Raw genomic sequence first — 12,097 nt, forward strand, 5'->3', positions numbered from 1 at the left:
AAACATTTGGTCACAGCTACTTTAAAAGATTACTCTCTGTGCAACCAGTTCAAATGTTTAATCACTTCAAAACCAAGCAAATATTCTTATTTCTCCAAGATTATTTTTGCCACGTGAGTAACACATTCAATATCAATCCACTTCCTAGTGGTCAAGGGTTAATAATGTGAGATCTGCTTCCTTTGTCAGATCCGTAAACGTGAAAATTAAAAGGACAGAAAACCAGCTGTTTGATCACTTTAATTTACACAATTTCTGATGAATCAGTGCAACCAAGTTTGTGTTGCAACAGCTTAATAATTATTTCAGTCTAGTTTAAACATATTTAAAACCACAGACAACAAAGAGATTCTGCATGCTTGCAGCTGTTAAATTAAACAAGCATGGATGTACATTTTCAGATAACAATGGAGACACTGGGATAAAAAAAATCAGGGAGAGGAAGGATGGACCACTGGCTTCAGCACTGGTTTCAAATGAAAAGAAATTAAAGTCCCTGGTTCACCACAGCAACTTATCCCTGCACTGCCTTGTACAAGCCATTATGTGTGTTCCTCAGCTATCCATGTGGGAAAATACCAAATATTAATTTCCCTATCATTATAGGAATAGATGAAGCTGAAATATATTGCCATTTATGAGACACTGCAGCATCACCAGGATGGAGTGCTAAAAGCCAAGAGGAGCAGTGCTGTGTGAGGGGACAGAGAGAAGCAGCTTGAACTGCTGGTGTTAATACCTGTCCAATGGGAACCACCTGCATCAGTGGTCAAACTAAGTGTTTTTCAGGACTGAATTTGACTTAAAAGAATAAAATACATACTTTACAAGTTAACTTTTTCATAGGCAAGTGGCTATTTGCCATGATTTTTGTTCAATTTGTTAAAGATTGCAAAGAAGAGTAAACACAGGGCTTGAATTAAATCCAGTTCTCAGAACAGGGATGCTAATAATTCCATTGTAGGAATTGCCTGTAAATTTTGGATTTTGAACATACTGCCTGAAATTATTTCAGATTTATTACAGAAAACCCTCAGAATCCACATAAACATCCCAGAGAAGAATTAACAGTGTAACTGCACCTCCAATTTGGGTGAGCTGTCCCGGGGACGCAGGACGGAATCCCTGGTGTGGTCTGTTCCCAGAGCTCTGAGCAGCTGGATGGTCCAGATAAAGGGAATGTCCCATCAGGATTCTCTCTTCTGCTCTGGTCAGCCTCGGTCTTTGACCTTCACTGAGCTCCCCAACACTGCCATCAGAGTCCTACAGAGGACACCAACATCAGAACAGCAGGTATAAAAAAACCCCAATGTGTATCCTCCAAACCCAACCCAGGAGATACCATCTGGGTTTGAAATTAAGATCTGCATTTATCAGCACTGGACAGAAGAAGGTCACTTGCAGCCAAACACCATTTATTTTGTTAGTGATATCCCAACATGATCAAAACCTAAGTTATATTTTTAGCACATGAAGCCTTTAATGTTATAGATCTGGCCATGCTGACTGCCTGACCTTGAAACACTGGCAGCATCTAAAAGCTATTGACTCTCTGCTGTACTGCATGTCAGATAAAAGGTTCAATTTTTGAGCAGGTTTGGAGGGCACTTAAGATAGGGATGGTTCTCTGGATCCTGACTTTCAAAGGTGCATGGAAAAAACCAACTTGCTTACATGCAGGAAAACAGGTTGAACATACACAGGTGTGCAGAGTATCATTCCAAGGCAATATTAGCAACACAGGGGAGAATATTGTTTCTCTCATAAAGGAGAAGGGACCCCTGCACACACCTTGCCAGAATCTGGGGAGAGTTTATTAGTGCCTTGCATGGACAGACTGAGTGGTCCATGACTATGGGAAAGGGGAAAAGCGAATTAGAGATGCATTTGTAATTGGCAGTGCTGATGAGAAAATGTCACTGCAATTACAGCCAGACTCGGAGCTGACACTGTAGAAAGCTTTTCACCAAGTCCATCCACCAGAGCTCATTAGCAAAATAAAGAAAGACAAAGGAGCAGTTAAGGAAGTGAGTCAAGTCAGTAATTATTTAGACTAAACTGACCAAGACAGAAGGAAGAAACTGCATATGCATCAGGAAAAGCACAAAAAAGCAAGAGCTGCTGTAAATAAAGGTGTTCATGGACCATACTGCAGTATTCAGAGTTCACTTCCTTCCAACATTCCTCCAGCTATGCCAGTCAGAATAAACACCCAGTCCAAATTACTGTTTTCCACACAGAAAGGAGTTAGATGTATAACAAAAAAAACCTGTGATGCAGACAGTTCTATTTTTCTGTTAGTCTTTTTTTTTATTATGCCAACTGAACAGGAATATTTTGAGGTTCTGTTACAAGACCAGCATCAACACCATGTGCAAAGTGCACATAAACATTTGCTGAGTTCTTCATACCTCCCTAAAACACTCCTATGGCTGTTAAGTGCAGTGTCCTTGTACTGTCAAACATTCCACCTATGCTGCTGAAGTGACAGGAAATTCCCTGGCACTCAGTGTGACAGGACAAATGTGATACAAAAATGGGAATAGTTACATACATACCTTGACAACTTGGTACATGTGGTGTTATGTACAGTTTGTTTACAATAATATTTCAGTGTTTTTAAAAGGTTTTACACAAGAAGAAGGCCAACAGAAGTTGGATCATTTCCAGCAGGGAATGAAGTGTATGAACCTGTTCTACAGCCAACAGGAAGGATAATCTTGCAATATTTTATCTGCTTGTGAGTAGGAAAGCACCACCTCAAAACTACTGCACTGGAGAGCAAAGGACAGTAAGTTACCTCCAAATGGTCTATTCCCTCTTGTGGAGAAACAGGTGCTTGATTTAATTTGGCTAAAAGAGTCAGGACAGGATCCCTGTGAAATCCTTTATCCAGCCTCCTCACAACTTGCCCTTCACTTGGAGGGTCATAATCCTAAAACAAAGAAAAAAACCCCACATAATACATGATCCAAAACTGGTTTTTGTAGGAACTTGGATCATTCTTACTTTAGTTCACAACTAAGCTTTTTTTTTTTTTAACAGGAAGATGTTAGAGTTGTAACTGAAAAATTGTGTCATGAAAATTCAGGCATTTAAAAAATAAGCAAACATATGACACACTTCTTTCTCCTTTTACCATAGACATGCACAGCCTTTTTTTTATGCAAAAGACTGCAATATTTAGGGAAGAACAAGGTCCTTTAGGCCTCCAAAGATCAGGGACACAGTTACACCCTCACACACACCAGTTGCTAGCAATGATCTGGTTGCAGAGCTGCTCTCACCAAGCAATTAAGTTCCTCCACCAAACAGAGGATGGAGGACTCTTGGGAGGATCCAGGAGATAAAGACAGGGAAGAACATTTTAGCAAACAAATGTTATTCTGATGAAGAGAACTGTAAGTTCACCTGATAACGAAGAGTCTTAAGCCCAGAGTTTAAGAGAGGAAGTGTGGCAGACAGAGGAGGCTTTAAAGGTCTGCAAGTTCTGGGCACAGTCTCACAATTACAGTTGGGTTTTTTTGGGGTGTCCTGTGCTGAGGGAGTTGGATTTAATGATCCTTGTGGGTCCCTTCCAACTCAGGATATTCTCTGATTCTATGGCATGAATGAAAACATGGATATTAAATGGGAAAACATGCACAGGTAGAGTATGGCCATGTATGTGTAGAAATGTTTAGGAAGGAGAGGCAGGGAGAAGAGAGGTGGATTCCTACTCTAGGATGTTTAGATTTGCCTTATGGAGCTTGGAAGGGACCTCTGGAGATTGTCTGGTCCATCCCACCTGCTCAAGGCAGTTCTTCAGCTTGGTTACCCCCAAAGTAAAAACATTTTTCATATTTAAAAAGAATTTTCTGAATTTCAACCTGTATCCACTGCCTCCTGTCTTTCACCAGGCACCAGGCAGAAGAGTCTGGCTCTGTCTTCCTTCCCTCTCTCCACCAGGTATTTATACACACTGGTAAGATCCCCTCAGAGCTTTCTCTCCTCCAGGCTGAGCCATCTGAGCTCTCTCAGTATGACAGATGCACCAATCCCTGAATCATTTTTGCAGAGCTTTGCTGGACTCACTCCATTAAATCTTTATCTTTCTTATACTGGAGAGCCCATAACTGGACACAATACTCCAAATGCTGTCTCACCAGTCCTGAGGAAAGAGGAAGGACCTCCCTGGATCTGCTGGGAATGCTCTTCCCAGTGCAGCAAAGGATGGTGGTGGCCTTCTCTGCCTCAATGGCTGAGCCATTCACCTTGTCCACCAGGATTCCCAGATTGTTCCCCCAAAGCTGCTTCCCAACCAGTCAGCCCCCAAAATGTCCTGGTGCACAGGGCTGCTCCTCCTTAGGAGCAGGACATGGCATTTCTCCTTGTTGAACTTAATTGTTAACTATCATTTATACCACAGCTCTGTCCTACCAAGGAAAGTCTGAGAGGGAAATCAAAGCATTCGAGGAAAAGTGTTAAAATAGAAAGAGAATGGAGAACATCTTGACTTGGGAGGCTTCCAGGACAAGGGACTAAAGCAGATATCAGATAAGGAACTACACTGATGTTTTAAGCAGCTTTAACTCCAGCCTCAGCAAACCCACTTGAATAATTTAATCACACAAGCAATTAAAAGATGGCTCAAAGCTGGAACAGCTCAGAGCATAACAATGTTCTATTCTGTTTAAGGTGTCTTAAAACTAAAAACAGTAAAGAAACAAAAATGTCTGTTAGCTATCTCTCACCTAAAGAAGTACATAAATCCAACTTTTTAAAATATAAATTAGTTTGTATAATGTCAACTTTTTGCCTTTGATGTTCTGAAACTCTAACACTGTTTTTGAGTGTACAGCTTGGAAGTGCAAATTTAAGGAGCTGGTAAGTGAAAATGTTTAAAGCACATCCAGTGAATAAAGATGCCCAAGGTGGAATCCACATTAACTCTGTTTCCTTAGGAAACATTTCCTTACCATCTCATTGGCATCTCGTAAAGTGCTGGATAAGCTCTCAGTGAGGTTTGGAAGAGACAGTCCTCCTTCTGCTAAGAATGAAAAATATTTTGTGTTACAACTATTAAAAAAACATGAATGTTTTTACATGGAAAAAACAAGACCACATTCTTTAATAATTACAACACTGTGCTTCAGTAAATTTGGAAATTCCTACTGCTGGATGTGTTATAAAGACATATTTTCATATTTCTTACACTTTGCTTTCAGTAAGAACTTGGTACCACATGGTACTTAAGCATGACAAGTCTCAATTATTTTCCAAGTTGATCTCATGACAAAAGAGCAGATTGAATCTTTTTTTTTCATTGATAAACAGCAGCATTTTGTTCAGAAACAAAAAAAAGAACAACAAACTCTCTTCAGTCTTCATAAACTGAAAGTTAAGGGCCAGGTTAATGCTTGCAGCTTTATCAGAAAATGTATGAAATATAACTTCAGGAGACTGGAAGAGTTTATAAAGAACAAAAATTAATTCAAATTCTAATTTCCAGAGATGCATCCAGTTGGTTACCTCCTGCAGCCAGCATCTGTCCATAGCTGAAGAGCACCTCCCCTTCTGAGATGGGTCTGTCTGTAGTTTCAGTTTCTGTGGGGGTGATGCTGCTTTCCTGGGTGGACACTCCAGAACTAAGTGTAGGTGCAGGGGATGGAACCTGGAGGTTGCTTGGAAGTGACTCTGGGGGCCTCGCTGAGGGCTGTGGGGATGGTAAAATCAAGGCCTCTGGTTCCTCATCATTAGCCACTGACATCTCACTGCAAGGTGAGAACATGCACTACATGAACACACCAAACCACTCTGAACAATACAGACTGAAGTCCTAATTCAATACTGACAAGAAATTAATTCCCAAGTATTTTTTTCAAATGAAGGAACACAGCATTTCACAGAATAGCCTGAGAACCGACACGGCTAAATAATATTATTAACAAATTTCTGGCTCTAACTAAAAATTACCAGGTGTATTCCCAATGAGGTAAGAGAAAAAATAAATGCTAATAACACAATATTTCATTGTCACTACATGTATTACTGGCAGGTGTAGCAATACAAGTTTACTATGGACAGCATTCAGCAGGACAATGAATAAGGACTGATAAACCCCGAGAAAGGTTCTGATTCCACATTTTTTTCTCCAAAATACAATACAAGCAATTAAAAAAGAAAATAGAATTCTGGCTTATCTCATTGCATCCTGACACACAGATAAAGCATTTCTTTCTACTGGCTTTTTGAGGATATATGTAGAAAGAATATACATATTCATGTTTTTTAGAAAACTGTGCAGCCTGTTCAACTCACACGGCCTTGGGACGGAAGGGTTCCTCAGCTAAAGGACTGGGTTTCTCTTCTTCCAGAGGGAGTTCAGCACCATCCCACGGGTTTGGAGCCTTTGGACTTTCCATTTTGGCAGGGTGGGAGCCCCCCTCTGAGGCAGGAGGGCTGGGTGTGGTTGCTGTGGGTGTATTGACAGGGGTAACCACGGGTGTGCCAACACGGCCCGTGGCTGCTGGAATCCCAACTCCTGCAGGTGTGAAGCCAAATTCCAGATCAGAAAGGAAAGCAGGAAGCAAATCTCAGATCTAGGCAGCTCTACCAAGCACTTGCAGTTTTTTGTGATACCTTTTGATAGCTATGGAGACAAGACTAGATTAAGAATAGCTTCTTTTAATTACAGTGTTGGCACCTGAAGAATTTAGAGTAAAACCTCAATTTCTTACTTCCTTTAATAAGGGAGACTGCTCTGCATTTTAAAAACACTCTCCATTTACTTGAAAAGTGTGCATTTGACTTAATTAACATTAGAAACGCAGGAAAGAGCAAAAGACAACTATTTTTCTGATGTGAAAAATTGTGGAGGGGTTGGGAGGGGTGGAAATGACACAGACCACAGAAATCCGCATTAAGTTTGAAAATAGAACTGTTACCAAATAAAAAATGTTTGCTTTCTATATAAATTAGCCCATATTTTTTGTACTACATGAGTTCCCACTTGTATTGTAGCCTCAAGAATATTTATCCTGAGAGATAACACGTCTTTGAAGAGGAAAATTAAAGGCAGTAGATTAAAGCATATTTGCTGCTTCTAAACTTCAATTATTATTTTCAATACCTGTTTCTTTAGGTTTTTCACTCTCATGAACATCCCCGCTCATTTCTGTGGGAGATGGAGATGACTCTGGAGTTTTGACTGGGGGCAGTTCCTTTTCTGAAGGTGGTGTTGGTGGTGGTGTGGCCTGGGGGGTTGGCAGTGGTGTAGGCACAGGAGACTCCTGAGGGGAAGAAAAATCATAACCACAGTTGTTATCTCCAGGCAGAATTCCTGCCTTCCAAGTATCCCCAGAGAGAGCTGAGGAAGAGAGAGAAAGGCAGGTTTTCACAGAACAGGAACAGTTGTTGCTTAGATACATCTTCCTGGATCTAACTCCCCCATCTAAACAGAAAGGTGCTCTGGGTTAAATAGTGTGACTGGAGAAAATAAATTAAAACCTTTACAAATTAAATTAAAATCATCAGAATGATTACACTGGGAAATCATTATGTATGGAATAGAACAGATTATTTCAGTTGGGAGGGACCTACAGTGATCATCTGGTCCACCTGCCAGAGCACTCCAGGGCTGACCAAAATTTAAAGTATGTTGTTAAGGGCATTGTCCAAAAGCCTCAGAAACACCGACAGGTCTGGGGTATCAACCACCTCTCTAGGAAGACTGTCCCAGGGTTTGACCATCCTCTTGGTAAAGAAATGCTTCCTAATGTCCAGTCTAAATATGAATTATATGATCCTATGAAGTTTAATAAAGCATTTGATACAATGCTAAGCAAGAAAATATTTCGTGACACGGATAAAATTGAGTGATAAGGTAATTTTATGGTGAGAAAAATCAGCTAAAAGGAAGATTACAAACAAAGGAACAGACAAGACAGGAAAGCACCAAAATAAGCACAAACATAATGGTAATATTCCTTTTAAAGATGACAGCAATGGACATAAATCTGACAAGTATGATGGTTGTCATTTAAGCTGCTATGGAGGAATATGATGGACCTTTCCAGAATTTTTCCAGCTTTGTTCTCTGACATTTCATAAAGAAAACAAGACAATGAGGCTATAGGAAGACTTCCAGTATAGTTTCTGAAGAATAAGTCCTCAGATTTTTATTAGAATCTCTTATGGAAAGTGGAACATGCCAACACATTTGGTAGCTCACATTGTGACACCAAAGAATTAAGGAACAGTTGCAGTTCTAGATAGGAAACTTCACAGTGGGAAGGGACAGATGCATCAACTACATATTCAAAAACTTCTGCTATAAGCTGAGCACAAATGGAAAAAGAAGCATTAAAAAAACCCTCATGATAGCTACCAGCTACAAATATGGAAAGGCTTTAAAAAACATAATTGGCCACCTGAGATTCCAGTAAAGGCAGGAGAGTATCACTACCACAGTACAAGGCACTGAGGAAACTCCATCTCACAGACCACATTATTATTAAAAATGTCTATTAGCATATCAGTGTTACTTGTGCTCCAGACCAACCTAAATTAGAAAACATCAAAGCTGCCTATAAGGAAGAGTCAAAAAATGGCCCCCACGTGGATGATTGATTTATTTAGGTTAATTAAACAAAGGCCAAAAAGGACAAAACTAATCTCTTGGAGTGGGCAGCATATATGGAATAAGGAAAAAACAACCATTTCAGGGTTATGAATAATTCATAATCCTAAGGATATTTCAGTTGAAGCTGGTACAGCAACAAAAGGGCCATTAGTAAATGTAGAATGGACAATAGAAGAGGTTTCCAAGGACCAGAATAACAGGCTACAAGGAATATCATGGACATCAGGCCCTCCTTACTCTGTAATGGAGTGGGGATGAGATGCAGGAGAGCTGTACTTCAGCCCACAGCAGTGAACTGATCACTTCTGACTACAGAATAACCTGTTTGTCCCTTCCAGCAGGCACTAGGTGGTATTTCAGCCTAAATGCACTGAGCAGAACAAAATGAGGGATCCCACTTCAACAAAGCCTCCAACAGTTGGATTTCTAAGCACAGCAATTTCCACATGCATCCCAAAGACATTACACAACACCAGATTGCAGCACAGCCACGTTGGTATCAAAATAAGAGCCAGCTGTCATCTGATTATCAAAAGGAACACAGGAAATTATCCTCTATTACAGGAAGCTCTACTAATCAATTAAGCATTTACTGAAAACTACTGAGCTCAAAACTCTGAAAGAATTAATAGCCATTTTAACAGATATTAAAGAATGGCTGCAAGCCCATAAGACTAAAAATATCATTCTCAGCTTCCTTCTCTTCTTAGATGAAAAAATTAGTTTCTTTATATTTCATTTATTGCAAGTGAGCAACAATAACTTATTTTTGATGAAAATAACATGAGCTGTCTTTCGACAATGTGAAATTAAGTACCAAATCCTTTCCTTAGAAATTAGTTTTGTGCTCATCCTTAAAGTAAATAAATAAATAAATAAATCCAGCACGTTGCAGCAGCACAAGGGAATTGATTTTGCTTTCTCTTCAATTTCTTTTTTCAAAAGTGAAATAAAATCCCAGAATGGTTTGGATTGGAAGGGATCCTAAAGATCATCCAGTTCTACCCCCTGCCATGGGCAGGGACACCTCCCACTAGACCAGGTTGCTCCAAGCCCCGTCCAACCTGGCCTGGAACCCCTTCAGGGATGGGGCAGCCACAGCTTCTCTGAGCAACCTGTGCCAGTGTCTCACCACCCTCAGCCAAGAATTTCTTTCCCAATATCCAACCTAACTCTGTCCTCTGTCAGTGGGAAGCCATTCCCCCTTGTCCTGTCACTCCAGGCTCTGTCCAAAGTCCCTCTCCAGCTCTCTCGGAGCCCCTTTAGGCACTGGAAGGGGCTCTGAGGTCTCCCTGGAGCCTTCTCCTCTCCAGGCTGAACACCCCCAGCTCTCCCAGCCTGGCTCCAGAGCAGAGGGGCTCCAGCTCTTTGATCACCTTCGTGGCCTCCCCTGGACTGGCTCCATGTCCATGTCCTTCCTATGCTGAGGACTCCAGGCCTGGACACAGCACTGCCAGGGGGGTGTCAACAGAGCACAGCAGAGGGGCAAACAGTTTTCATCTTGTTGCTGGAGTATAATAAGGAATTATAAAAAAAAAGGCAAACAATGCACATTCAGTTCATCCATCCTTTCCTGTCATCATGCCATGGAGAAATTATCCCTTAGAACTTCTGCAGGAAGGCTTAGGTAAAATGGATACTTACCACCTTAGTCACTGTGCTTGGAAGAACATTTGGATCAGGAACTGCTCTCTGAGCCTCACTGTCACCCAGCATGGTTGCAATTGTTTCACTGAGAGCTTCATTTACAAAATGATTTATCATTTCTGAGTCCACAGGGACACCAGCGTTGACAAAGAGCTGAAATCCTCCTCCACCTGCAACTTCAACTGAAAATGAAGGAACATAAAACTCACGTCCAGGTCCCACCTCCTAAAATGCATGTTCTGTACTGCAGCCACTCATTTTGTTCTCCATGAGCTTTTAAACATTCCTTTGAAAAAAGTGATTTTTTTTTTCTTTTTTTACTTTAAAGATAAACAAGAGTAGAGAAACAATTCCTGATCATAAAAGAAGGCAACAGCAAAGAGCAGTGACATCACAGGAGAAATGCTTTTCTCTCCACTCTCACACATTTTCAAAGTGGGGGGTGATTTCTGACATATCTATTAACAAAAGAAAGGTAAACAAACATTAGAGGCTTAGCAAAATGCCAAGTCTGATTTAGATGGCCAGTAACAGAAGGTGATTTGTACAGTGGGGTGATTTATGCCTTCTTTTCCTTTTTTTTTTCCCAGATAATTTATTTCAGTGGCCTCATAACACAACATAAATTAAAGTGTGCACTGCTGCTTTTTACAGTTTCACTGGTTCAGCATTATCTACCCTTAGGCTCAGGCAACAGCTACCTACACAGCTTGTGAAAATTAGCCAAAAAATTGAGATATCCCATCTGCTGAGAACAGCAACTCCCACTTACCAATGTCGGGGGTTACAACCTCCTCGTCTCCACTCTCTGAGGTGCTGACACTGGGCACTGTATCCTTCTGAGCTGGACACATCCCACTGATAATTTTTGCCATTATTTCCTGTTCCACCCTGGCAGAATAAAATCTTTTTAACTATCAGCAAACACCAAGACACCTAAAAGCACACAAAAGAGCATCCTTGACATGAAATGCAGGGCAGCTCACAGGAAAAGGAAGAAGGGAACAGAGGCGAGAAGAAAGGGAAGGATAATTCGGGAATCATTCCTCCTTCCACATATATTCTTTTGCCACTTTGTTACATTGCAACTCACCAATTTATCAGCCTGTTTTCGATGGTTTCTCTCCTTTGAATCAGTTCATCCAAAACATCAGTAGGCTGCTGAGGGGCAGAAGCCACTGGAGGAAACAAAGGACCGCTGTATTTTGGTGAGGCAACTTTAAACTGGCCATTAAGCTTCAGAAGAGGCTCAGAGAACTCTGGAATTTCATCCCCCTCTTCTTCCTGATCCTAATAAATAAGGAGTAAATTAAGTTATGGTGCATTTCTGCAAGGCAATGTCATTGAGGTAGCTGTCAGGTTTTTTTCTTTAAGAAACACTTGTAGATGTGTCACAGCACACGAACCACGTTCTCCCTCCTCAGCGTGTCCCAGTTAATTGATACAACTCTAAGCTTAGCAAATCATAAATCTGTAGAGGTATAAAGTTATAGGAACTGCTAAGTAAAACATGATTTGGCTCCTATTTCCTGCCTGTGCTGCACAGGGCAGAGAGCCAGTGGTAATGCTAACACTTGAAAAATGTACTTGTGACATAAGTTTCTTTAATGTACACACCAGAAACGTTCCTCCTCTAAACACAAAACTTCAGGAAACTTTCTACAGTTACTTGTTGGGTTAGGGCTTTTTTGTTTTGTTTGGGTTTTGGTGTTCTGGTTGCTTTTTTTCAAATGAATTAAACTTGTTCGTTAAAGCTTCCTGTCTGAAAAGACACAGTCCCAAAAGTTAATGAGCATGTAGTCTGTCAAAACTCTAATAAACTTGAAG

General features: G+C 40.7%; 1 protein-coding gene across 6 annotated transcripts in view; it reads right to left on the reverse strand.

Moving 5' to 3' along the window:
- KIAA0586 (KIAA0586 ortholog) overlaps positions 1-12,097 on the reverse strand; it is a 73,656-nt gene that overhangs the window by 32,454 nt on the left and 29,105 nt on the right. For 3 of the 6 annotated variants that reach the window (XM_032690669.1, XM_032690665.1, XM_032690666.1), the window contains 9 exons: positions 11,364-11,560; positions 11,043-11,161; positions 10,268-10,452; positions 7,112-7,271; positions 6,301-6,523; positions 5,512-5,753; positions 4,959-5,029; positions 2,801-2,935; positions 1,083-1,263 (listed from right to left, as the gene is read on the reverse strand). In XM_032690669.1, coding sequence (XP_032546560.1) covers positions 1,083-1,263; positions 2,801-2,935; positions 4,959-5,029; positions 5,512-5,753; positions 6,301-6,523; positions 7,112-7,271; positions 10,268-10,452; positions 11,043-11,161; positions 11,364-11,560 — 1,513 coding nt within the window. Of the gene's footprint in view, positions 1-1,082; positions 1,264-2,800; positions 2,936-3,404; positions 4,416-4,958; positions 5,030-5,511; positions 5,754-6,300; positions 6,524-7,111; positions 7,272-10,267; positions 10,453-11,042; positions 11,162-11,363; positions 11,561-12,097 lie in introns of those variants that run through there. The other 3 variants (XM_032690668.1, XM_032690667.1, XM_032690671.1) reach the window with 2 other exon arrangements.

This window comes from Chiroxiphia lanceolata, chromosome 6, assembly GCF_009829145.1.
Source record: "Chiroxiphia lanceolata isolate bChiLan1 chromosome 6, bChiLan1.pri, whole genome shotgun sequence".
Lineage (NCBI taxonomy): Eukaryota > Metazoa > Chordata > Aves > Passeriformes > Pipridae > Chiroxiphia > Chiroxiphia lanceolata.